This window comes from Rana temporaria, chromosome 2 (genome assembly GCF_905171775.1).
Source record: "Rana temporaria chromosome 2, aRanTem1.1, whole genome shotgun sequence".
NCBI lineage: Eukaryota > Metazoa > Chordata > Amphibia > Anura > Ranidae > Rana > Rana temporaria.
Genome location: NC_053490.1, coordinates 338,574,968 through 338,601,501, shown reverse-complemented (window position 1 = coordinate 338,601,501; position 26,534 = coordinate 338,574,968). Strand labels below are relative to the sequence as shown.

The 26,534-nt window shown below is 44.0% G+C and overlaps 1 protein-coding gene across 1 annotated transcript in view; it reads right to left on the bottom strand.

Annotated features, from left to right (window-relative positions):
• PLXNA2 (plexin A2) overlaps positions 1 to 26,534 on the bottom strand; it is a 479,392-nt gene that overhangs the window by 62,869 nt on the left and 389,989 nt on the right. The window contains exon 22 of the mRNA XM_040337525.1: positions 11,596 to 11,864. Within this exon, the coding sequence (XP_040193459.1) occupies positions 11,596 to 11,864 (269 nt within the window). The remainder of the gene's footprint in view (positions 1 to 11,595; positions 11,865 to 26,534) is intronic.

The following is a 26,534-nucleotide window of genomic DNA, read 5'->3' as shown; positions in this document are numbered from 1 at the left end:
TCTGAGTCAATACTTTGTAGAATCACCTTTCGCTGCAATTATAGCTGCAAGTCTTTTTGGGGATGTCTCTACCAGCTTTGCACATTTGCAAAATAGCTCAAGCTCTGTCAGATTGGATGGAGAGCATCTGTAGAGCATTGTTCATGTCTTGCCACAGATTCTCAATTGAATTTGGGTCTGGACTTTGACTGGGCCATTCTAACACATAAATATTATTTGATCCAAACCATTCCATTGTAGTTCTGGCTGTATGTTTAGGGTCGTTGTCCTGCTGGAAGCTGGACCTTCTCCCCAGTCTCAAGTCTTTTGCCGATTCCAACAGGTTTTCTAAGATTGCCCTGTATTTGGCTCCATCCATCTTCCCATCAACTCTGACCAGCTTCCCTGTCCCTGCTGAAGAAAAGCATCCCCACAACATGATGCTGCCACCACCATGTTTCACAGTGAGGATGGTGTGTTCAGGGTGATGTGCAGTGATAGTTTTGCACCACACATACCCTTTTGCTTTCAGGATAAAAAATAAAATTTTAGTCTCATCTGACCAGAGTACCTTCTTTCACATGTTTGCTGTGTCCCAGAGCAAACTGCAAACGGGATTTCTTATGGCTTTCCTTCAACAATGGCTTTCTTCTTGCCACTTTTCCATAAAGGACAGATTTGTGGAGTGCTTGACTAATAGTTGTCCCGTGGACAGGTTCTTCCACCTGAGCTGTGGATCTCTGCAGCTCCTCAAGAGTTCTCCTTGCCCGGCCTGTCAGTTTAGGTGGACAGACATGTCTTGGTAGGTTTGCAGTCGTGCCAAACTCTTTCCATTTTCAGATGATGGATTGAACAGTGCTCCGTGAGATATTCAAAGCTTGGGAACATGTTTTTATAACCTAACCCTGCTTTAAACTTCTCCACAACTTTATTCTTGACTTGTCTGGTGTGTTCCTTGGCCTTCATTATGAGATACTGAGATTAAATGACACACAGGTGGACTCTACTTACTAATTAGGCAACTTGTGAAGGCAATTGGTTCCACTAGATTTTAGTTAGTGGTATCAAAGTAAAGGGGGCTAAATACAAATGCACACCATACTTTTCACAAATGTATTCGTAAAAAAAATTGAAAACCATTTATCATTTTCCTTCCACTTCAAAATTCTGTGTCACTTTGTGATGGCTTATCATATAAAATCCCAATAAAATACATTTACGTTTTCAGTTGTAACATGACAAAATTTGGAAAATTTCAAGGGGTATGAAGTTTTTGCACACACTGTAGCAACATACTGGGGATTTTCAGAAATGAGGAGATCATTAATGGTTTACATCCAAAAACAATGACAGTGGTGATCCATATTTTTTTGATCACACAGGATTTAGTCCTATACTACTGCGATTTCAGTGGGTAGAGAATTACTTAAAGTGATTGTAAAGTCTTGTTTTTTTTTTTTTTAAATAACAAACATGTTATCCTTACCTCGTCTGTGCAGTTGGTTTTGCACAGAGCAGCCCAGATCCTCCTCTTCTCGGGTGCCTCTTTGCTGCTCCTGGCCCCTCCCTCCTGTCGAGTGCCCCCACAGCCAGAAGCATGTTATGGGGGCACCCTAGTAGAGCCCTCCCCTGATTGGCTAACTGACTGATTGACAGCCAATGGCGCCGCTGCTGTGTCACAGCGAATCGGGAGGGAGAGTCACAGGTGGCTGAGGGATTTGTGGACATCGCTGGACAGAGAGGGGGCTCAGGTAAGTATTAGGGGGTGCTGCTACACACAGAAGGTTTTCTATCTTATTGCATAGAATGCATTAAGATAATAAAAAAAAAAACGTATGCCTTTACAACCACTTTAACCGTGTACACTCAGATTATCTTCACAGACATCTTGATAAACGAGGCACTTCATGGCTAACATTGATTCATTTTAATATTGGTGATGTCACAATAAATGTTTTTAAAGATTAGTTGATGTGCTGGTGACATATGAAGTATGATTGGATATGACATTTTGTAGATGTGTGGCATGTAGCACAAGTTTTCAAGAGATCTATAATGCTTTCAGTAACCTGCTCAGATGATTACTTTAGCTTCAGTGCATCTAGGTATTCCCAATCCCCGAGCACTCTATTATGCAAATACTGACAACTTCTTTGGTCAATATATGGCCTGCTTTTTCCCCAACCTCTTCACATTACTACTAGCCAATGAGATGTCACACTGTATTAGGATATAATATTGCAGTATAAAGTGAACTCCATGCTTTGGTCATGCAGAACAAATAAACATGTTTTCATTCATGCTGGATCCTGTAGAAGCTTATATTTTACTTTACTTCCCCACTACTCCATTTGCCGTATGAAACGAGAGAAGAAACTACAGTATATCATTAAACTTGCACAGGGTTCTACGTCACAAAGGGAACATCCCTGACTACCTGATCCTCCAACTTGCAAGCACCAGTACTGTAACATTGGAGGAAGAGGTGTGATCAAATGCACCTTATATACCCAAATGTACGGGGAACAGTGCAGTGAGAGGAAAGTATAAAAAAGTTGCTGTTGGAGTGGCCATTAAAATAAAATGGTTCACTTCAAACAGTTCAGATAATTCATGCCTAAAGCAAGTGGCCTTGGAACAAAAATATCTGCATACTAAATATTTTACGTTTTTGTAAAGAATAAAAAAATTATACCAAAAAGCGAAACATCAGCACATTACACATGCATGTAAATGTGCATGCAGAACTGGCCCACAATTCCCACATGCAGTGTGCAATTGTGTTTACATTTTTTTTTAATTAGTTGTTAAATTGTTCTTTTTATCCGTTGCTATGGCGCAATAGCTGGGTCTTGCCAGGAGGCAAGACAGGCTTCCCAATCATGTGATCACTGTGACTGGCTATCACAGTGGTCACATGATCAGAAGCCCACCCTGCCAGCTCCCAATCATTAACAAAGTTCAGGTGCTGTCTCTGACAGCTAAGGCCAGTCATACAGAGAGCGAAATTAGCTTGATAACCCAATTAATACAGAGATTGTTGATATCCCCTATCCCCCTATCAACAATCAGCCCTCCTACTGGGCCATTGTCTTCTGCCGGCAGGAGGGGGGCAGGGCAGAGCAAGCTGCAGTTTGAATCTCAGCCAGTTCAGCAGGTATTCGAACCGTGTATGGCCTGTCTAAATCACTGTTCTGGATGAGGGCTCTCAGCTCAGAAACCTTGCTTGAAATGGATGCATATGAGTGGTGTGTGGGTGTTAAGGCCCACACATTCTGCCCCTGGCAAATATGAGTTATGTGGTCATCAAGAGGTTAACATATAAATAAATACAAACAATTCGAGTTACAAAGATACAGAATAAGATCTCCCCAGCACTATAGGTTACCAAAAGAGAAAGCACAGCAGACATAGCATGCTCTGAGGCCCAGTTCATCTAATTTAAATCTCTGAGCAAACCAGTTGACGGGAGATATATTACTACTGTGGTGGTTCACCGAGTGCTAGCGCTCTCCCTGAAAGCTAGATAGTTAACTACATTCATATGACAGATTTCACTGTTCTCTGACCTACAAATCTGTGCAAACCGCATGTACTGAACACCAAAGCAGTGCAATGCAGAAACTAATATTTATTGCAGTTTATCCAATGATTTCAGCAAAGTGATATCACCTGAGATTTCATACACATTTCATGCTGATCTGGTTATTTTCATTGGAAAGTGTCTCCCATATCACCTACGCAGACACTGGATACATGCATTAGGTTGTTTGGTTAAGAGAAAAGTAGCACTTAAATTGTAAAGACACATTTAGGTTTGAAATAGTGCTAAAGTCCAAATAATTGTTATAACTATATATGGCCATAACAAATTAAAAAAAAAATTACATAAAGTGCACATATCTGGTAATCTTGTAAAGCAGCGGTCCCCAACCTTTTTGACACCGGGGACCGGCTGTGTGGACGAAAATTGTGTCAAGGCCTGGGGGGTTTGGGTTGGGGGGCGTGCACAGGGGGGGTAAGTGATTTTTAACGGGCAATTTATCGGAGCAACAGCTGGTGTTGAATCTTCTAGGTTTTGTGAGGCCTTAGGCAAAAAATATAGACATGAGGCCCTACTCACATGTCACATCCTTTGCAGGGGTTAAGGAAGAACCACAGGGTGGAGCATCTGGTGGTGCTGCTGCTTGTGTGGGTGGGATGTGTATTGCGCCAATCACATGGGATGAATAGGAGAGGAGGGTCAGCAAGGATTGGCACAGTACACATCACACCCACACAAGCAGCAGCAGCAGCAGTAGTAAGATGCTCTGCCTCAGGGTCCTTCCTTAGCCCCTGAACAAATGGGGGTGGGGATGGGTCTGGGAACAATGGGTTAGGGGAGAAGAAGGAGGGGGTAAAAAGGGGGGAGTGAATAGGAGATGAGTGATGGGTAGAGGAGAACTAGATTGAAACTGGGGGATCCTGGTCTGTATAGGGATAAAAAAGGAGGAGGATTTGTGCTGGCATGGGGGGGGGGGGGGGGTAGATGGATGTCAATGGGACTGGTGCGGGATGGGGAATACTGTTGGTTGGTGAGAAATAGCCATAGTATAATCCAAGCAAATAGGCTGGCAGGGAGGGGAAAAGAAAGAAAGAGTATGGCTGTGGGTGATATGTGCAGGAGGGGCACAGAGGGTATGGCGGTGGGTGGTATGTGCAGGAGGGGCACAGAGTGTATGGCGGTGGGTGGTATGTGCAGGAGGGGCACAGATTGTATGGCAGTGGGCGGTATGTGCAGGAGGGGGGCACGGAGTGAATGGGGGTGGGTAGTATGTGCAGAAGGGAGGCACGGAGTGAATGGTGGTGGGTGGTATGTGCAGAAGGGGGGTACCGAGTGAATGGGGTTGAGTGGTATGTGCAGGAGAGGGGCACAGAATGAATGGGGGTGGGTGGTATGTGTAGAAGGGGGGCACGGAGTGAATGGGGGTGGGTGGTATGTGCAGAAGGGGGGCATAGAATGAAAGGGGGTGGGCGGCATGTGCAGAAGGGGGGTGCAGATGGGTTGAAAGCCCTAATGCATTGCTCCAGTACTGCAGAGACCACTACTATGCACTGAGGAAGTGAAGCTAGCTTCACACACACACACAGCACCAGAACTGGCCTTGCACCTCCCTGCAGACATTTCTCTCACCCCCGGCATCTCAACACTCTTCCTCAAGTTGCTGCACACTAATAGCTCCCGGAAACTTGCAAAACCCTGCCAACTTACCACAATGCACACACCCTGCAGAATGGACTTGCGCTGCTTGTATCCCTCCCCGTGGGATAACGATCTCGGCCAATGAGCTCTCAGCATCTCATTCATTCCCAGTGCTTTGAGGGCGGAAGAGCTGTTATGCGGTGTGGACGCAGAGAGATTATATCATCTCTTTGCCTCAGACACCAGCGATATAAGGGCGGAAGAGCTGTGATGTGGGGCGGGCGCAGAGAAGCGGGTGGCTTCTCTCATCCACATGCCTCTGATCCCCCGGGCTCTCTCACCTGCCCACTCTTGTGATGCACCAGGCTCCCTCACCCACGGCCCTGCTGCAGAGACGCAACGGCCCGGGGGTTGGAGACCTCTGTTGTAAAGTATTAATGAGAACTACTGTTAATTTTTGGAGTCATTTCTTTAAGCAAGAATCGCCTATACCTATGCTCCCATATTTGGAACATTTTTGTAAAGAGTTTAGCTCAGAATGAAAAAGACAGATAGATTTCATCTATCTTTATGCACAAGAGATCTACATGTGTATTAATAATGTGACCCAATACAGGACACTAGTTCAATAAAGCATTGTAAAATAAATGCCACTTTATACCGGAAAATATGGTATACTGTAATACCAAGCTTTTCAGAAGCGGCATATTCTACCCTGCACTGCTTATTCCCTCTGATTGTGCACTCTTGCATCAGCAACCCCTTTCATACAACGTTTTACTTGGCCCTCCATAGACCTCCCCCCACCACCTTCTTGAAGGAAGCTGTCTGACTCCATATCCCATCACCAAACAAATTTCATTTTGAAACAGCCAACCATGTAATTAAATTGCAGGAATACGTCTAGCGTTTTCATTCTCTCTCTCCTTAACTGAGTATTTTCCCTCAAGCCATGGCTGATCTTTTGTGCTCCGCATTAATATTTACTATTTCCCAAAAATAATAGATATGTCCTTGCAGTGAGGCCTCTTGGATCTGCCAGTGTTTGAACCCTTGCAGACAATCCTACTGGTAATAAAATAAATAATACTTCTCTTTATCTTTCACAAAGGAAAACATCAATGGAAACATTTCTTACAAATGGCATAGTGGTACAGAGAGATAATTTGTTTAGAATATGTACTTAAACTAAAACAAGCATAAAATAAGCCTTGTGGGCACTTAAACATTGACTTATTCTCCAAATTTGTTGTATTAGTGGATCTGAATAAAAAGATAAATCTATAAACACATTGATACAATGAATTATGCTTTTATCCATCCTTTTTTCTTACATAATAGTATATTTTTGGTTTATGTGCCAGCACATTCTCAGTTTGGAACTGAGTGAGTTAACTACATGGTAGAGAGAGTCTGAATTAATATGCTTGCTGCACAAGGGTTAGTATTCCTCAAACGACACCTATTTTTAGCCCACTCGATAATAGTCATGAACTAATATTAAAAGCTTCCATTCTCTGCTTCCCTCTCCTACAATTCCCAAGGGAAATTAACAAAGGATTTCTTTAGAGTTTCTAACAACACACCGGAAGGAACATCAATTTCATGTACACAAAATCACACTTGTATTTCAACATGAAGCTTGTACCAAGGATAAGCTGTTAAAAAACCTCCAGTCAAAACTTTCTTTAATTTTTAAGTGGAGAGGTTTTGGAACCTCAGTCATGTGTTTGTTGCCATCTGTATCTCTGTTGATGAAAGGTTCCCTTTTTTGTCCTGGAGACTACCTAAAAGGTGAGAGGTAATCTGATAGTTGCATTTGAGGATTCTTTGAGGAGGAAATCAGTGTGGGAGATATCGTTTGTACATTTTTGCTCAATTGTATCACAGAGTATTTATAAAGTAGAAAAATCGACTTTATACATTTGCCGATGATCTATTACTCTAAGTTACAAACCCACACGTTTCTATACCTTCTATTTTATCTGAATTTCAGCGTTTTGGAACCTTGAGCAATTTAAAAGTAAATGTATCAAAATCTGAAATTCTCAGTGTGTCACTTACACCACAAGTTACGGCGAAATAACTTTTTATTTAAAATTTGTTCTTCTGCACTAAAATATCTAGGTATTATTATTCCCTCCGACCGAGCCAGTTATATTTAACAAATTATATCCCTCTTATGCAACGTACCCTACAGGATCTTATAAAATATCACTCTAATCAATATTCATGGTTTGGAAAGATCAATATATTGAAAATGGATACAATACCTTGGCTCTTATATCTTTTTTAAACTACCCCTGTCTTTGCCCCTAGATCTTTTTTTCCACTTTACAATCGGCTTTTACAAAGTTCATTTGGGGTAATAGGATACCAAGATTACACAGGAAAATACTATTGTAGCGCCTGGTTACTTCCAAGTACCGATGCTATTGAAATTTTGAGGGTGATCAGAGTGCTAATGACTCTGATTCCAATTACAGTGTTTGAGTAGGGTCTCTGTTTCAGCTTAGCTGTACTGTGGTCTCATTCTGTTGTTGCTAGGGTGTTATTCCACTACAGGACGACTGGTGGCAGCAGTCGAGTTGAGGCTTGGGTGTCCTTTACCAGCAGCCAGTCAGGAGGGAGTGTCCTCGCTGGGCATGCTGGGAGAGGGTACTTATGGAACAGACGCCATTGAGTCTGGGTCTTCTTCGTCCAGTGTGGCACCCACCTTTAGGGTGACCACATCACGGTGCCCCAGCATTATGGCCTACCTGGCTGGTACGTGTGTGCCACGCAGTGTTCCTGGACCATGTTGGTCCGGAACATTTGAGCAGGGACGGGGACCCAGTGATCGACTGGGTTCCCACTTTTGAGGATCCCAAGCGGTATAGCTGTTCGGTGGGGAGTCCATCTGAGGAGCGCCAATGAGAGGCTAGCGATCCAAAAGGATTTCGACAATCCACCGGGGTTCAAGGTAGCCGGACACTGAAGGATTGATCACCTGTCAGTCGGTACCTAGGGGACGTTAAGGAGATCCAGGCATAATTCACCTAAGGAGGATTGCCTCCGTATTTACAATCAGAGAGGGCCTGTGGCAGAGGTGTCTCCCTGAAGTCCATTCCAGGAGGGTATGTGGCAGAGACTTTTCCTCAAATCCAAGTTCATTCCAAGGAGGGTCTGTGGCAGAGACTTTTCCTCAAAAGGTTTGAGTGATACTCCGGCTGCCAGGTCAGTGAGAGAGGCCTGTCTGGGTATGCTAAGCTCACTCAGGCAGGAGTGGTACGGAAAGTGTTACGTATGGGAGCAGGACTGTTCCAAATACTACGCCTGAATCTGCTGTTCTTCTTCTTCCAAACTCTATCCTTTCATCACTGGCTCATTGTTTTTACCCGCCTGGGTAATAAAGAGCACAGAAAAGACACTTGTTGCGGACATTCCTTTACTATTGCTATATGCACCATTCACTCCTAGGAATTCGGAAGAACCACGCGGGAAAATGTGCCACCCAAAACAATCCAGCAGCTCCTCCAGGGGTAGTGCTACACTATCGTTACCTAAAACGAAAGGAGGAGCAGGCGCAGTGGACCTATATTACTACTATGTGGCGGCAGACTAGGCTAGTGAACTGGTATTAATAGAGCAATGGTTGAACCAATTTGATCTTAAGGCGCTTCTTTAGATAGATTTATCTACCAGTGATATTCACTGAGACCTATCCTTTACTCTGCCCCCTCTTTCATCCCATCTACTGAATATCTGGTTTAAAACAGCTTCACAGCTAGAGCCTCACTAGTAGGACCCTTTGACACCCCTATTTGGTAAACCTCAATTCCCACCGGCTTTAAACTGGATACGTTTCCTTGCATGGAATAAAGAGTCTCATCGAAGAGTGAGCCAGATTCTCTGCCAGGGAACACTTGCGTCTCTATTAAATCTATCCCCTATGCAGCAGCTCTCATTTATGCAATGGTTGAAATATCGGCAATTATTACAATTGTTGTCCTCTATCCCCTCAAATAAATCCTTCTATAGATTTGAGCCAGTTTGAACTTCTTTTGTTGCAAGACTCTAATCCAAAACATGTTCTATTAACAATATATAAGATGTTTACTATAAAAAATCATCCCGAGCCTCCGGAATACATAAACAAATGGGTAAATGAGCTTAATTTTCAAACTGAAGCTGGAAAGTGGGATAACCTAACACATTGTCTGTCACTAACAATTAAAGCACAAGAGACTAGCTATAAGCTCCTCTCCTGTTGGTACTGGAGTCCATTGTCACTCCAGCGTATATACCCAGATACATTTGATGTATGCTGGCGGTGTCATGTTGCCAAGGGTTCGCTGTTACATATCTGGTGGGAATGCCCTAAAATTTGACCTTTTGGGAAAGGATTATGCAACTATATACTAAAGTTACAGTTAGTCCCCAATACGCCTCAAATTACCCTGCTCTCTATCTTACCCGGACCATATAAAAACATCAAAAAAGAGTCTTCTTAGACATTGGTTAACAGCGGCGAGATTGGTTATACCGCGGCACTGGCGGTCAATACAATCCCCATCGGTTAAGGAATGGGCTATAGAAATGGATTGTATAGAGAGGATGGAGATACTCTTAGCACATGATTTGGACATATACGAAAAATGCCGCCAGATATGGACCCCCTGGAGGGTTTACAGGGAAACAACAACAAATTAGAAAGCTCCTAGGGAAATAAAGTAATTATGGATGTGATAAGTAAAGTTTCAATATAGTACATACATTTGTTGTGGTTTTCTTAGATCTGTGTATTTGTGTTTAAAATCTGTTTGATGAAATGACTATGCTATCTATATATGTATGAATTTGTTTATGTTTGTATTTTCTTATGTCTGTATAATAATTTTTAATAAGATTAGATTGAAGAACAAAATATGAAAACACTTTAGTATGTATTATCTAGACACAGGTTCACTTTAGAGTGGTAGTAAAGTCTTCCTTTTTTGTGTGTACCTACAGGTAAGCATATAATAAGGCCGTGACGTGGCTGTGACTCCCGTCTAATCATGTAAAATCCACATACATATTCATCATCACCAATAAATAATTCTGAGTGAATTTTCTACCACTGTGTAATAAAACAAACATTACACTGGTAGATAAAACTGGCTTCAAAAGCATTTCACAGTAGAACATGGACTCCTGCAGGGCTCAGCACTGTCAAGCAAGGATTGCCAGGGCATCCCAGGTATTCTCAACTCAAAATATAACACTGATTTCATAAAGCCACATGTCATGAGTGAAACATGGAGGCTGCTATCGCTACCCTATCTTGATTTAAGGCAGTGAATCAAAGCATTAAGGCCAGAGGCCAGTAAAGGCAGCCTCCCCAATTTATTTTATAATAACTTTATATTAAAAACACAGGGCATGTGTCATTTCCATCCTAAATCCAAATAACAGGGCCGATTCAGATTTAAACAATTATGGGTAGAGAAATGGTAATTATTTCTTAAGGATAGAAATATGTATGTCAGAACCTCACTTCAAAACTATTATTTTTCAGCACAGGTCATTTTAAAAGTGTTGATGGGCAAATCCCTCCAACGGAGCTATTGTGTTCACCCAAAAGTTATGCCGCGTACACACGATCATTTTCCGGCATGAAAAAAACGTGGTTTTAAAAAAATTCCATTTAAAATGATCGTGTGCGGGCTTCACATAATTTTTCGGGGTTCTGAAAAAAAAAAATTTCAAACATGCTGCATTTTTTCGGGTTGTAAAAAATTATCGTGTGTGGGCTAAAACGACGTTAAAAACCTGCGCATGCTCAGAAGCGCTCATTCTGGTAAAACTACCATTCGTAATTAAGCACATTCATCACGCTGTAACAGACAGAAAAGCGTGAATCGTCTTTTACTAACACGGAATCAGCTAAAGCAGCCCCAAGGGTGGCGTCATCCGCATGGAACTTCCCCTTTAGAGTGGCGTTGTACGTGTTGTACGTCACCGCGCTTTGCTAGAGCATTTTTTTAAAACGATGGTGTGTGGGCAACGTCGTTTTAATGATGAAGTTGGAAAAACTTTGTTTTTTCTACATATCGAAAAATGATTGTGTGTACGCGGCATTATTCACTCGGGTACAAAAACCCAAGATTTGATTCATCTATGGCCAGCTTAAGACTTTACACAACCTTCATCACTCCAGTAAAAGTCAATCAGCCAATCTAAATACATTCTAAAAATAATTTCCCATACCTCAAAAGGTTCTTGAAAGATTAAATACTTAAAAAAAAAAAAAAAAAAAAATACCTTTTCTCATGGCTAAAAAAAAAAAACACCCTGACCACAGATTGCATTTAAAGTATCCTGAGATTCTAAGTTCAACCATATCAGTGACAGAACTTTGTTTTCAGCATGATACTAACTGACATTTTTTTGTTTGCATCTGCAAATGTTACCTCCGCAACAGAAGCTTGGGGTGATTCTTGTTCTCCAAGTTCTTCTCAATTAGGTCCGACAGTAGTTGTTTCAAAACATCTGTGGCATATTCCAGCTTTCCTTGTAGAACAGTCATGATTAGAGATGCCACGTTCCCTCTATCACGCATGGAAAAACTACGCTGCATTTCCAGAGTGCGGATAAAAGTTAACAGGAAAATCTTGTTGTTGATCAACTGAGCAAACAAATTTAAAGCTTTCTCCACACTCTGCTGTCCTTTGCCCGACACCTAGAAAGGGAACAGAAAACTGCATAATTAACCATGATCATTCTGGAAGTCAGTTGCAATTGCCCAAAAAGTTACAATATTTAAAAAAAGAGTGAGATTTCTACATGTAGCCTTCAAACAACACAATCTTAAGCTGGGTATACGTGTATCAAAATTTGGCCAGTATTTTGGCATGTGTGTACTGTTTTCTGTTTAACAGAATTCAGGGAGAGTCCTTGTTGTTCTCCTTGTGCGGATCTGTCAGTTTTTTTCCATTGAATAAAAAAAAATTGGTCCGTGTTTACCCTGCTTTACAGACAGCAGAAACCAGTGTTATATTGTAGCTATACAGTAAACAATGATATGGCAGAAAGTAAGCTGGTCATACACCAGTAGGTAGATTTACACACCAACATGTTTGCGAAAATTCTCAATACATTTGGTGACTTGACAAATGTCATGCAAAAGTACTTAAAAAATGTGTTTGCATTAAACATTTTACTATTTTTAAATTAATGGACCTTACTGAACGAAAACCACGTACACTGTTAAAAATCTGTTAGTTTGAGATACATTTTCCATCATGCTCCTCAAATTTTCTCTTCACTGTGGTCAAAAATAACCATCAATTTGACCCCACTAACAACTGGAAACTTGAACAAACATTCCTAAAACAAAAACATTTTAATGAAAATCTACTAGTGTATGGCCAGCCTAACCACTTGCTGACTGGCGCACACACATATACATTAGCAGAATGGCACAGGCAGGCAAATGGGCGTACATGTAAGTCCCTTTGAACTTTCCGCCTAGCGTGCATGCCGCGCACTGTGGCAGTGTGCCTGCGGGGCCTGCGAACTCGATGTTTGCCGGTGGCCCGCGATTGCGGTGAGGAGAGGCAGAATGGGAGGATGCCTATGTAAACAAGGCATTTCCTTGTTCTGCCTAGCAACATGTCATCAGGAGCAGTGATCTCTATCATGTTGTAGTGAGCCCATCCCCCCACAGTTAGAATCACTCCCTCGGACACACTTAACCCCTTGATCGTCCCCTAGTGTTTAACTCCTTCCCTGCCAGTGCCAAAAAATATGTAGAAGAATACATATTGGCCTAAACTGTGGAAGAAGTACATTTTTTATTTATTTTTTGGGCGGCTATTTATTATAGCAAAAAGTAAAAAATATTGCGTTTTTTCAAAATTGACTGCCTTTTTTTTGTTTATAGCGCACAAAATAAAAACCACAGAGGTGATCAAATACCACCAAAAGAAAGCTCTATTTGTGGGAAAAAGAGGACGCAAAATTGTCAGCTAAAGCGATGCAGTGCCGAATCACAAAAAATGCTCTGGTCAGGAAGGGGGTAAAATCTTCCGGGGTTTAAGGGTCACAACTGGGTCCACAGAAGCGTACAAAGTCATCTGCCGGGCACTGCAAAAGGTGAATGTTTATCATATAGGCAGATAAAAGACAGTTTACTAGTGCCACAAGTCTATATACAACTTCACAATTATTATATATACAGGCAACAGTAATATATATTTTTATAATGTATATATTTTTTATTTTTAATAAAAACTGCACCTTTTATTAATAAAAAATGGTTTTACATGTGCTTCTAAAACTATAACAAACTTCAGTGCACAAAATTGTTCATAGGCAACACATTATTAGCTTTTGCAAATGATCAGTTTAGAGTTAACAGTGAACAATGGCCCTAGAATGATTGTTCTCACACCATTTGCAGAGATATGCAAAATGTGTAGCGCAATCCGCATCTGTTTATATTCTTATGTGCATGTCCGTATGGCCAGGGGGAACTTAAGAACATTTTTACATGTTTTTGTGTTTTTTTATGTATTATATGTTGCAGATCCAGTTTAAGCTCCATTAGTGTTACGGAACCATGAACCAGACGTACAACAAGAGATAAGTGAAAATAAGAAGGCTTTATTGAAAATCAAGCTGTAAAGCAAAAGTCCAACGGATGGTGAAACCAGAGGTCAGGAACCAGAAGGGTAGTCAGACGAAGCCAGGATCAGGAACCAGCAGGGAAGTCAGACGAAGCCAGGATCAGAACCAGAAGCAGCAGCAGTCTTAGAAGCATGTGCACACAGGAGGACCAAGCAAGGAACTGAAGTCACAGACCTCCTATATATGTGAGCCAGGCATCCAGCTCCTCCCAGTGGGAAGGAGGAGCCGCAGGGTGGGAGGCTACAAGAGACCTAGAAACCAAGATGGCCGCCAGCACATGTCAAACGAAGGAGACAGGAGAGAGGTAAGACCATGACAGTACCTCCCCCTCAAGGGCCCCTCCTCCGCGGTGCAAAAAACGGTTTCTGAGGGAAGCGTGCGTGGAAGGCTCGGAGCAAGGCAGGAGCATGGACATCTGCGGAGGGAACCCAGGAACGCTCCTCAGGGCCATAACCACGCCAGTGGACCAAAAACTGCACCCGACCGCGGACCAGGCGTGAGTCCAGGATATTGCTCACCTCATACTCCTCGTGATTGCCCACTTGGACCGGACGAGGCCGAGGAACCGAGGAAGTGAAGCGATTGCACACCAGTGGCTTCAACAGGGAGACATGAAACACGTTGGAGATCCGCATGCCAGGAGGAAGCGCAAGGGCATAGGCTACCGGGTTTACCCTGCGAAGCACTCGGAAGGGACCAACAAAGCGAGGAGCCAGCTTGGGAGTGGGCACTCGAAGGTTGAGGTTGCGAGTGGACAACCATACACGGTCTCCGACCTGGTAGGAAGGAGCAGGCGCTCGTCTGCGATCAGCCTGGAGTTTCTGGCGCTGCGCAGAGACCTCAAGGGACCTCTGGATCTGTACCCAAGAAGCACGTAGAGCAGAAAGGTGATCCTCCACAGCCGGAATATCCTGGGGAGAGAATGCCTCCGGTAACACGGCAGGTTGGAACCCATAATTGGCCATGAAGGGAGACGTCCCAGAGGAAGAGTTCACAGCCGTGTTCCTGGCAAACTCAGCCCAAGGCAGGAGGTCAACCCAATTGTCCTGGTGATCGGAGACATAGCAACGAAGGAATTGCTCCAAGGCCTGATTGGATCGTTCTGCGGCCCCATTGGACTGAGGGTGGTAGGCCGAGGAGAAGGAGAGATGAATCCCCAACTGGGAGCAAAAGGCGCGCCAGAACCTGGACACAAACTGACTCCCCCGATCCGACACTATCTCCTTGGGCAAACCGTGCAACCGGAAGACCTCCCGGGCAAAAATCGTGGCCAACTCTTGTGCAGAGGGTAACTTCTTGAGAGGAACACAGTGGCACATTTTGGAAAACCGATCCACAATCATGAGAATGACCGTATGGCCTCGGGATGCAGGGAGGTCCACAATGAAATCCATCCCCAGGTGTGACCATGGGCGCTCCCCGGTGGCTATGGGTTGCAGCAGGCCCAACGGAAGGTGCCGAGGGGACTTACTTTGGGCACAAACGGAGCATGCCGCTACATATGCGGCGATGTCGGAACGTAGGGAAGGCCACCAGAACAGACGTGAAACAGCCCAGGACAGCTGATTCTTACCAGGATGCCCCGCGGTCTTGGAGTTATGGTAGGTTCGCAACAACCGAGTGCGCAACTCCTCAGGCACAAAACATCTGCCGTTGGGTGTCCCAGAGGGAGCACCAGACTGAGCCGCCAAAATCTGCTCACCAAGGGGAGAGGTCAGGCTGGTGCGAATGGCGGCCAGGATCTGATTCGGAGGTATGACCGAAGTCGGTATAGATTCCTCCCTGGACAGCTCGGAGTACTGCCGTGATAAGGCATCCGCCCTGATGTTCTTGGAACCAGGTAGGTAGGAGACCACGTAATTAAAACGTCAGAGCCCATCTGGCCTGACGTGGTGTCAATCTCTTGGCCTCAGAAAGGTAGGTCAGATTCTTGTGGTCCGTCAGGATGAGAACCGGAACCACCGAGCCCTCGAGCAAGTGCCTCCACTCTTTGAGAGCCTGCACTATGGCCAATAACTCCCTGTCACCAATCTGATAGTTGCACTCCGCGGGTGACAGTTTCCGGGAGTAAAACCCACAAGGAAGCAGCGGACCCTCTGGTGTCCTACGCTGAGACAGAAGGGCGCCTACTCCCGTCTCGGACGCGTCCACCTCGAGGACAAAGGGCAACCCAGGGTTGGGATGAGACAGAATCGGAGCTGACACAAAGGCGGATTTTAGGGCCTCAAAAGCCCGGATGGCCTCGAGCGGCCAGACCTGGGAATTACTGCCCTTCCTGGTCAGATCCGTGAGAGGCTTGGCCAGCATGGAGAAGTCCCTGATGAACTTCCGATAATAATTGGCGAAGCCCAAAAAGCGCTGCAGGGAACGAAGACCACTGGGCTGGGGCCACTGTAAGACAGCCGAGACCTTCTCAGGATCCATGGAGAACCCCTCAGCAGAAATGATGTAACCTAGGAAGGTTACCTGGGATCGGTGAAATTCGCATTTCTCAAGCTTACCGAACAGCTTGTTCTCTCGTAACCGTTGCAACACTCGTTTGACATCCAGAATGTGGGCCTCCATGGATTCAGAATATACCAAGATGTCATCCAAATAGACCACCACACACTGCTGCAACAGGTCACGGAAAACATCGTTGATGAATTCCTGAAAGACTGCGGGCGCATTGCACAACCCAAAGGGCATAACCAAGGATTCATAATGACCGGTCCTGGTGTTGAACGCGGTCTTCCACTCATCGCCCGCCTTGATCCTTACCAGGTTATATGCCGCCCTCAGGTCGAGTTTGGTAAAGACCGTGGCCCCTCTCAGGCGATCGAACAGCTCAGAAATCAAGGGTATCGGGTAAGCGTTCTTGATCGTGATGCGATTGAGACCCCTGTAATCGATGCAAGGCCTCAACTCACCGCCCTTCTTTTTCACAAAGAAAAATCCAGCCCCTGCCGGGGACGAGGATTTGCGAATGTGACCACGGGACAGCGCCTCCATCACGTACTCCTCCATGGCCTCATTCTCCGCAACCGACAGTGGATAGACCCTGCCGCGAGGAGGAACGGCACCAGGTTGTAACTCTATTGCACAATCATAGGGGCGGTGCGGAGGTAGGGCAACTGCGCGTACCTTATCGAATACATCCCGGTACTCCTCGTATTCAGGAGGCAACAGAGAGTCCGAGGAAGTACACAGCAACTTGACAGGCCCATGGATGCACTTAGCCCCACACTGTGGTGACCATGAGAGGATCTCGGCCGATCTCCAGTCGAAAGTCGGATTATGCTTCTGGAGCCAGGGGTACCCCAAGACCACCGAGTAGTGTGGAGACGAAATAACTTGGAAGCAGACCGACTCTCTGTGAGCGACACCAATGGCTATCCCCACTGGAAGGGTCTCATGAGTCACGTGTGACGGCTGGAGGGGTCTGCCGTCTATCGCCTCTAGAGCCAGCGGGGAACCTCGAGCCTGTAGAGGAATGGAATTGGCGGCAGCGAACTCACTATCAATGAAAAAACCACCAGCACCAGAGTCCACCAACGCCTGGGTCGTCACCGAGCCCCCGACCCAGGAGAGGACAACAGTGATCAGTGGTTTATCAACACGGGAAACCGGGGACGAGGAGACTCCACCCAAGATCTGCCCCCGACAGGATCTCAGGTGCGAGCGTTTCCCGGACGGTTCGGACATGCCAACCGAAAATGCCCACCGAGACCACAGTACATGCATCGGCCCTCGCGTCTCCGGAGTACCCTCTCCCCCTCGGACAGGCGAGCAAACCCCAGCTGCATGGGTTCACCCCCAGACAAGTCAACACCAGGAGGCGTGGGAGGAGAGGGAGGCACGGGTGGGACAGCAAAAGTAGGCGCCAAACTGTTAGGAGGCCTCCGCAGGCGCTCCTTAAAGGAAGGTCTCTCCCTGAGTCTGGTGTCAATCAAAATCAGGAAAGAAATAAGAGCCTCGAGCTCCACTGGTAGGTCCTTAGCTGCAACCTCATCCTTCAAGGCATCCGAGAGACCATGAGAGAAAGCAGCGACCAGAGCCTCATTATTCCAACCTACCTCTGCTGCCAGGGTACGAAACTCAATGGCGTATTCGGCTACGGATCGTGAACCCTGTCTGACGGACATAAGGAGCTTCGCAGCAGAGGCGGCGCGAGCCGGCACATCGAATACCTTCCGAAGAGAAGCAACAAAACCGGAAAACTCGGCAACCACCGGATTGTTGTTCTCCCATAAAGGGCTGGCCCAGGCCAAGGCCTTGTCCGAGAGCAGCGAGATCAAGAAGCCCACCTTTGATCTCTCAGTGGGAAAGGCATGTGGCAGCAACTCGAAATAAATGCCCACTTGGTTAAGGAAACCTCGGCACTGAGTTGGCTCTCCCCCAAAACGTTGTGGAAGGGGGGCAGAACCGGACATACCCCGAAACACCGCAGGCGCAACATCAGGTGTCGGGGTAGACTCTGGCGCAACAACCGGAGCGGCAGTAGGAGCGGGCCCAGGAGCGACAACCGACCCATCGGCAACGGGAGCGACATGAGCCGTGCGTTCAAGCAGGGTTTGCAACGCCACGGCGAACTGACCCAACAGGGACTCCAGCTGATCAAGTCTGGCAACCAGCGTGGGTAGCGAGGATGGCTCTGTACCGTCAAAATTCATGGCTTGGTCCTAATGTTACGGAACCATGAACCAGACGTACAACAAGAGATAAGTGAAAATAAGAAGGCTTTATTGAAAATCAAGCTGTAAAGCAAAAGTCCAACGGATGGTGAAACCAGAGGTCAGGAACCAGAAGGGTAGTCAGACGAAGCCAGGATCAGGAACCAGCAGGGAAGTCAGACGAAGCCAGGATCAGAACCAGAAGCAGCAGCAGTCTTAGAAGCATGTCCACACAGGAGGACCAAGCAAGGAACTGAAGTCACAGACCTCCTATATATGTGAGCCAGGCATCCAGCTCCTCCCAGTGGGAAGGAGGAGCCGCAGGGTGGGAGGCTACAAGAGACCTAGAAACCAAGATGGCCGCCAGCACATGTCAAACGAAGGAGACAGGAGAGAGGTAAGACCATGACAATTAGCTTCTTTGCTGTCCAATGCAGCCAAGTAAAGTGACAGACAAGCCCAGAAGTAAAGTGAATTGCTTCCGTATTCATTTACCAGAGGGGTGATCAGCCAACATTCCTTTAATCCATCTGTCTACACCCACCATGCTGTTCCTGGGTCTGAAGAAAGGACAGCAGAGCTCAGGATACATGTTGTGGGGGGAAGGGGTTTAGGACCATTATTGAAAGTGAAAAGTGAAAGTGATTTACAGCTGCACAAATCACTTCCACCAGAAAGCCTATTACCAGCTAGGAGTGTGTTTAACCACCTCAGTACAGGGCACTTTCCCCCCCCTTTCCTGCCAAAGCCATTTTATTAGCTTTCAGCGCTGTCACACTTTGAATGACAATTGCATGGTCATGCAACGCTGTACCCAAATACATTTTTTATAATTCTTTCACCACAAATAGAGCTTTCTTTTGGCAGTATTTGATCACCTCTGCGGTTTTTATTTCTTGCGCTATAAACAAAAAAACAGTGACAAGTTTGAAAAAAAAAAAACACAATATTTTTTACTTTTTGCTATAATAAACATCCAATTTTTTTTAAACAAATGTATTCCTCAGTTTAGGCCGATATGTATTCTTCTACATATTTTTGGTAAAAGAAAAATCGCAATAAGCGTATATTGATTGGTTTGCGCAAAAGTTATAGCGTCTTCAAAATAGGGGATAGATTTATAGCATTTTTATAATTTTTGTTTTTTTTACTAGTAATGGCGGCGATGTGCGATTTTAATCGTGACTGCGATATTGTGGCGGACATATCGGACACTTTTGACAACATTTTGGGACCATTCACATTTATACAGCAATCCGTGCTATAAAAATGCATTTATTACTGTATACATGTGACTGTCAGGGAAAAGGTTAACACTAGGGGGCGATCAAGGGGTTAAATATGTGTCCTAGGCAGTGATTCTAACTGTAGGGGGAGGGGACTCACAAGGGGAGGAGACCCATCGGTGTTCCTCTGTAAAAGGACCACACCATCGGTCTCCTCTCACCTGACAGGACGTGGATCTGGGTGTTTACACACACAGATCCACGGTCCTGCTTCGTTACTGGGCAATCGCGGGTGCCCAGTGAACATCGCGGCCACCAGGCACGCGCTTCGGGTTTCCAGTGACGCGGCGGGAGACAATTAGATGGCCGGCAGGCAGCAAGCGGTTAAATTGCTGTTTTACCAGCCACAATTAAAAGGTGTTGGTAGAGAAGGAAGAAGTTTTTTTCACACGAATGCATTTTATGCTTCAAGGGAAAAAATCTTCTGCACCCATTTCCCCTCCCCAGCCCCCCTTATACTTACCTGAGCTTGATCTCGATCCAGCGATGTGCACGAGAGCAGAGGCTATTTCCTCATTGGCTCAGACACAGCAGTTGGAGCCATTGGCTTCTGTTGCGTTCAATCACAGCCAGTGAGGAGGGAGCGGGGGACTGGGCCGAGCCGTGCTCTATGTGTCTTCTGGACACATAGAGCCAGCTTGGGAGCGTGCACGTGCGAGTGCCCCTATATTAAATGGCTTGCTATGGGGGTACTTAGCGAGGAGGGGGGTGAGTTGGATAGCCAGCAGGGAATTCTAGTAGAAAAGGATTGGGGGTGATCTGTGTTTGTTATTAAAAAAAGGTGAGCCTTTAGAATCACTCTAAAACTCAGTAGCTACAACTACTATTATACTAAATATTGAGGAAGTGTGAACAGGTAAAATAAATGAAAAAGATATATTGATTAGCGTTCCATATTTGCTAATACAGTATATTTGTATTACATAATACTGTACAGTATTGGGGGTGTGTTTGTGAAACGTAAACCTGCCTGTGGAAATTAGCTATCATGCAACTACTGGCTCCATTTTCCTACAGGAGACTAGAGGAGCTGGAAACTCAAATTTGAAATCAAATAGTGTATAGTAAAGGCCTTAATCCAACGACTGTTCTTATTCTGAGGTCCACATGATAGCTGTTATCGACTGAGACATTTTTCGAGATCCTGGTGCAGAAATATACTTTGGTAATACTTTCATATTTTTTATTCATTTAAAATGATAGTTCTGCTTGCATGATTGTCTGTTAATACTTTTTATTTTTTACTTTTTGTATACTGTATAAACACCACCTGCTTTTGGGGCACTGAACCCACAGTTTAGTGATGTTACTGGTTTCAGTATTTTTTTTTTATTGCTAAAGAAAGTAGTGTGTGTGAGTTTTATGGCCCTCCAGTTGTTCAGGAACTACAATTCCCATCACGCTTAGTCATGTCTGTGAATGTCAGTGTTTCATAATGCCTCATGGGAAGTGTAGTTCCACAGCAGCTGGAGGGCCGTAGTTTGGAGATTTCCTATTGTCTACTAGAAAGCAAAACTTTCAGTATAGAGTAGGAGAGTGAGTCTTTCACAAATGTATAATTGTGAGCAGTGGCAGCCTGTTTATGATCCTGTGGGTTTTAATGTCCAGAAAGGGAATTTGTTGTCTTGCATTAATGAACAGCATGCTGGTACATTTTTTTCTTAGAGGATAAACATTTATTTTGTAGTTTTTTTTCACATTTCCGCCTCCCCTTTAGCTGCGACACCATGTAAAAAGTACTTTTTGGTATGCTGGTAGGGTAATTGGCTGCTGTCTAAATTGGGCCTAGAATGTGTATGTATAAATGTGTATGTATGAATGAGTGAGTGAGTTAGGGACCTTAGATTGTAAGCTCCGGGCAGGGCAGGGACTGATGTGAATTTTAAATCTAAATATGTAAAGTGCTGCATAAATTCATAAGTACCTGTAATAAATAAATGTGAATGTACGAAATGTAAAGCACTGCACTATATAAATGGCAATAATAAATAAAGAAAATAGCCATCATTCAAACCTATTAAATTAATTAAATGTACAAAAATATATTTATCAATGTAAGAAAATGTTTCCAATATCCCAGCACACAAATAAATCTACAACAAAAGACTGTTTTCAGACATCAATGCAGATATGTCAGCAATCTAGTGTATATGCCACCTTGTCCTTATGTCAAGATGACCGTCAGCAAGTCGGTGAAGCACAAAAGTACAGAGAAGCTGTTAAGCATTCCATCAGTCACTACAGATTATGAAATGAAACTGTCTTCAGGAAGCATTTTTATAACTTTTAGTACAAATACAGGGGGATTCAGTCTTGAGATGCTGTAAAACAGTAACAGTTGAAGACACGGACCACAACTGCAAACCGTTAGGTAGTTGTACTCAAAGTTTGTGTCCTGCCACTAAGAGAAGTCACGTGACTAGTCAGTCAAAATGGCAGTGTCTGCAGTGGAGAAAGCGTTTTGTGTTCTTGAGCAAAACAAAATCTATAACTCTTGTGCAACGGCATTTTCGATCATGATTTGGAGAAAAAAAAATAAGAATTTGGTTTGCGCAAAAGTTATAGTGTCTACAAAATAGGGGATAGATTTATGGCATTTTTATTGTTTTTTTAGAAGTAATGGTGGTGATCTGCGATTTATAGCGGGACTGCGACATTGTGGTGGACAGATCGGACACTTTTGACACTTTTTTGGAACCAGTGACATTTATACAGTGATCAGTGCTGAAAATAGCCACTGATTACTGTATAAATGTCACTGGCAGGGAAGGGGTTAACACTGGGTAGCGATCAAGGGGTTAAGTGTTCCCTAGGGTGATATTTTGAACTGTGGGGTCAGTGTACTGACAGGAAGTATAGATAGATCTCTGCTCCTGATCACTAGGAACAGCAGATCTCTCTCTACTTTCCTGACAGAAGGGGGATCTGTCTGTTTACATTGACACATACCTATTCTGTCTCTCTCTGGAGGGATCGTGGGTCGCCGGCCAGCGTCACGCTGCACGTGCTTCCGGCGGAGTGCGCGCACCCCCTAGAGCTCTTAAAGCAACCGACGAACACCTACGGCGATCCACGCAGTTGTGCCAACCTGCCACAGTATAATGACGACGGCTGGTCGGCAAGCAGCTAAACATCTTCATAAATTGATCAGCGATAGTAGCTTTCATATTTCTCGCTGAGACACCTGTTCCACTAACCCTTAAACCCTACGTTCACACCTATGTATTTTTCAGTGCGTTTTTCAGTTTGCAGAAACGTTCACTTATCATGGTTTTCTATGGTACATGTTCACATCTATGTGTGTTTGTGGAAAAGCTCAGGGACTTTTTCCCCCACGTTTTGCGTGTAATAGACTTCAATGGAGTCGCCATAGAAACACAAGTGTTGCGATCGTGATGAGATTTTTTATGCGTTTTGAGTTTTTTCCCTTTAAAAACACTGGCCCGGATTCAGATACATTTACGTATCTTTCGGCGGGCGTAGCGTATCTCAGATACACTACGCCGCCGTAACTTAGGGCGCAAGTTCCGTATTCAGAAAGAACTTGCGCCCTAAGTTACGGCGGCGTAGTGTAAATGTGTCGGCGTAAGCCCGCCTAATTCAAATGTGGCTAGTAGTGGGCGTGTTTTATGTAAAACTCATGACCCCACGTAATTGACGCTGTTTTCGAACGGCGCATGCGCCGTCCGTGAACGTTTCCAAGTGCGCATGCTCCAAATTACGCCGCAAACTGTCAATGCTTTCGACGTGAACGTAACTTACGTACAGCCCTATTCGCGAACGACTTACGCAAACGATGTAAAATACGACGCTGTTCGGTCGTTTCCGATGGCCATACTTAACATGACTTACCCCTGCTTTATGAGGGGTAACTTTACGCCAGAAAAAGCCTTACGTAAACGATGTAAAAAAATGCGACGGGCGGACGTACGTTTCGGAATCGGCGTATCTACCTAATTTGCATATTCCTCGCGTAAATCTACGGAAGCGCCACCTAGCGGCCAGCGTAAATATGCAGCCTAAGATACGATGGTGTAAGAGACTTACGCCGGTCGGATCTTAGGGAAATCTATGCGTAACTAATTCTACGAATCAGTCGCATAGATACGACCCCGCACACTCAGATACGCCATCGTAACTCCTATCTGAATCCGGGCCACTGTATATAGCTGGTTGCTAGGGAGTTGGCTGAATGCAGAAAAAAAAATAGTGAAAAAAAAATGGCGTGTCAGGAAAGGGAGAGGTTGAGTGAGCCCCCCCAACCATACCAGGCCACATGCCCTCAACATGGAGCTCTGCCCCCCCCCCAAAGGGCCTCTTCCCGTCAACCCTGGGCAGTGGTTGTGGGGGTCTGTAGGCAGGGGACATATTGGAATACCGCCCTCCCACATGAATGAGTATGGGGTACATTGCACCCTTACTTATTCACCAGAAAAAGTGTAAAAAAAAGAAAAGAAAAACAGTAGACGGTTTTTGACAAGTGCTTTATTAAAAATGAAGAATGCCCTGTCGTAGCTCCAATGTATCTTCTTTCTCCGGTATCGCCACCAATGTCTTCTTTCTTTAGTCTTCTCCCTCAGGTGATGTATTTCACTTCCTCTGTATTTCCCTCAATCAATCAATGGAGTACTTTTGCAGTGACAATTTCTGCAGAAGACTAGGCTAATTTGGACAAACTTTCCCTTGCTTCAAGTCGGTGGAGCATACAATAAAATCCTAGTGACGCCATGGATAACCTCACTGGCTTTCCTCTGTAGCCACAACTGGAACTGATTACATTATTCTCAACTCAGTTACTGAATTCAGCGCTGGGCCTTGGCTGTCACTGAAATAAACTGGAAGTCATTTTTAAAAGATGAGGTCACAAAGAACTACTTGTGATACAAAGTTTTAAACTGAACCTATGTCCTAAAGTGGTAAATAAAGCTGGTTTGTATTTAAATAAGTAATGTTTGTCACCTGTATCATTTATGTTTTTGTGTGCATATGATACACAAACATATCCGTCCCTGAATTCAAACCGCAAAAAAGCTCTATCCATGTAATTATAGTGCATGATGGCAATCAGTCGTTAACTATGTGCTTCAGTCGTTAACTATGTGCTTTATGGGTAAATTAACTAGAAAAGAAATGGCTGCCATGAGCAACAAATGCTATGCTTTTTGTTTGCATGCTGCTTGAGGTCTTTTTTTTTATTATATGTTATTCTGCATGACTGCCAGCAATTTCAGGAAATATAGTCTGTTTAAAACATCATTACTGAATATACCTTTTCAACAACAAGAATTTTTTCTGCAATGTGAGTTTATTTTACACACAGTAATAAAATGGTTAAAAGTTTAATTCAATAATAGTGTTGGAAACGACACATATCTACATAGGTATATGCTTACTCAAAAAAAAAAAAAAAGAATTAACGTGAAAATGGAAAATGCATCACCAATATAAATTACAGACACAAACACAATTACAAACACACTTTCATATGTATACGTAAACATTTTGTATATGCAGAAGTAGTTAGCAAACACCTGTATAACCACCATGAGCTCCAATGAATGGTATTTAGTTTGCTGAAGCACTGTGTATCATAAACTAACTTTTTTTTCAAAACACTCCTCCTGACACTTTATAGCCATGTTCTGTTTACATGCACATTCTCCAGCATTGGCGGCACATCATTTCTGTGCACTGGCATTATGACAGAAGTTGACCATGAGGTTGATTTACTAAAGACAAATCCACTTTGCACTACAAGTGCACTTGGAAGTGCAGTTGCTTTAGATCTGAGGGGAAGATCTGAAATGAAGGGAAAGCTCTGCTCACTTTATCATCCAATCATGTACAAGCAAAAATGCTATTTTTTTTTCCTCGCATGTCCCCCTTAGACCTACAGTGACTGCACTTCCAAGCGCACTTGCAGTGCACTTGTAGTGCAAAGTGGATTTGTCTTTAATAAATAAACCCCCATGTCTGCACAATGTGTGTTTGCAGAGGTACTTGCAGACTCAAACAGGGGCTCATGTAAAAAGTGGATAACAAAGGAAGGTAACTGGAAGACAGTTATCATCCCAGAACTTAAAAAGCATGCACAAAGATATTCATGACAGAATCATCAAGTATTATTTTAAATAATGTCACATTTGTAAAAAAAAAAGAAAGAAAAAAAGAAAAGGAAAACACATTTTTTGGAGTACAAAAACATAGTTAAGCATGTATGAGATTTTAGTGATTGAGTTTACATCTACTCTGTTTTGTGTCAAATTTTATATAAAGGAAAGTCATCAAGATTGTGACTAAAGCAGCTATTCACGGACTTGCATACTATATTCTAGGCAGTTACAAAGTTCCTTTGCATCAGGATTACCCAGAGACACAAAAGTAACAGAATTGCTGCTTCCAATAGGTGTTTTGCTGTCTTGACAGGGTGCTTTAAAATGCCCTTTATAAGGCTGATATTGGAAAAGTGGGGTGCAGCAATCTTAATCCGTGTGTAGTAAGAGCCAACAGCATCCCCCACTTGGTTCCATGTATATGCAATAGTTTATGTCTGCACAAAATAAAGCTGAATATGTGCTCAAAACTGAACCCAAAAAAAGCTGAGCAAGAGAAACAATCTTTATTACCCAAATGGCACTCTGAACAACAAGCTGCCAGAATGATAAAAAAATAAATTAACAATTGATTGCTACAATATTGAAAGAGCTTGTTGTCTTCATGTTTTGCACAGGTTAAGATTATGTATATTTTGGTTTTGTATCCAAAAAAATAATACAGAAGATT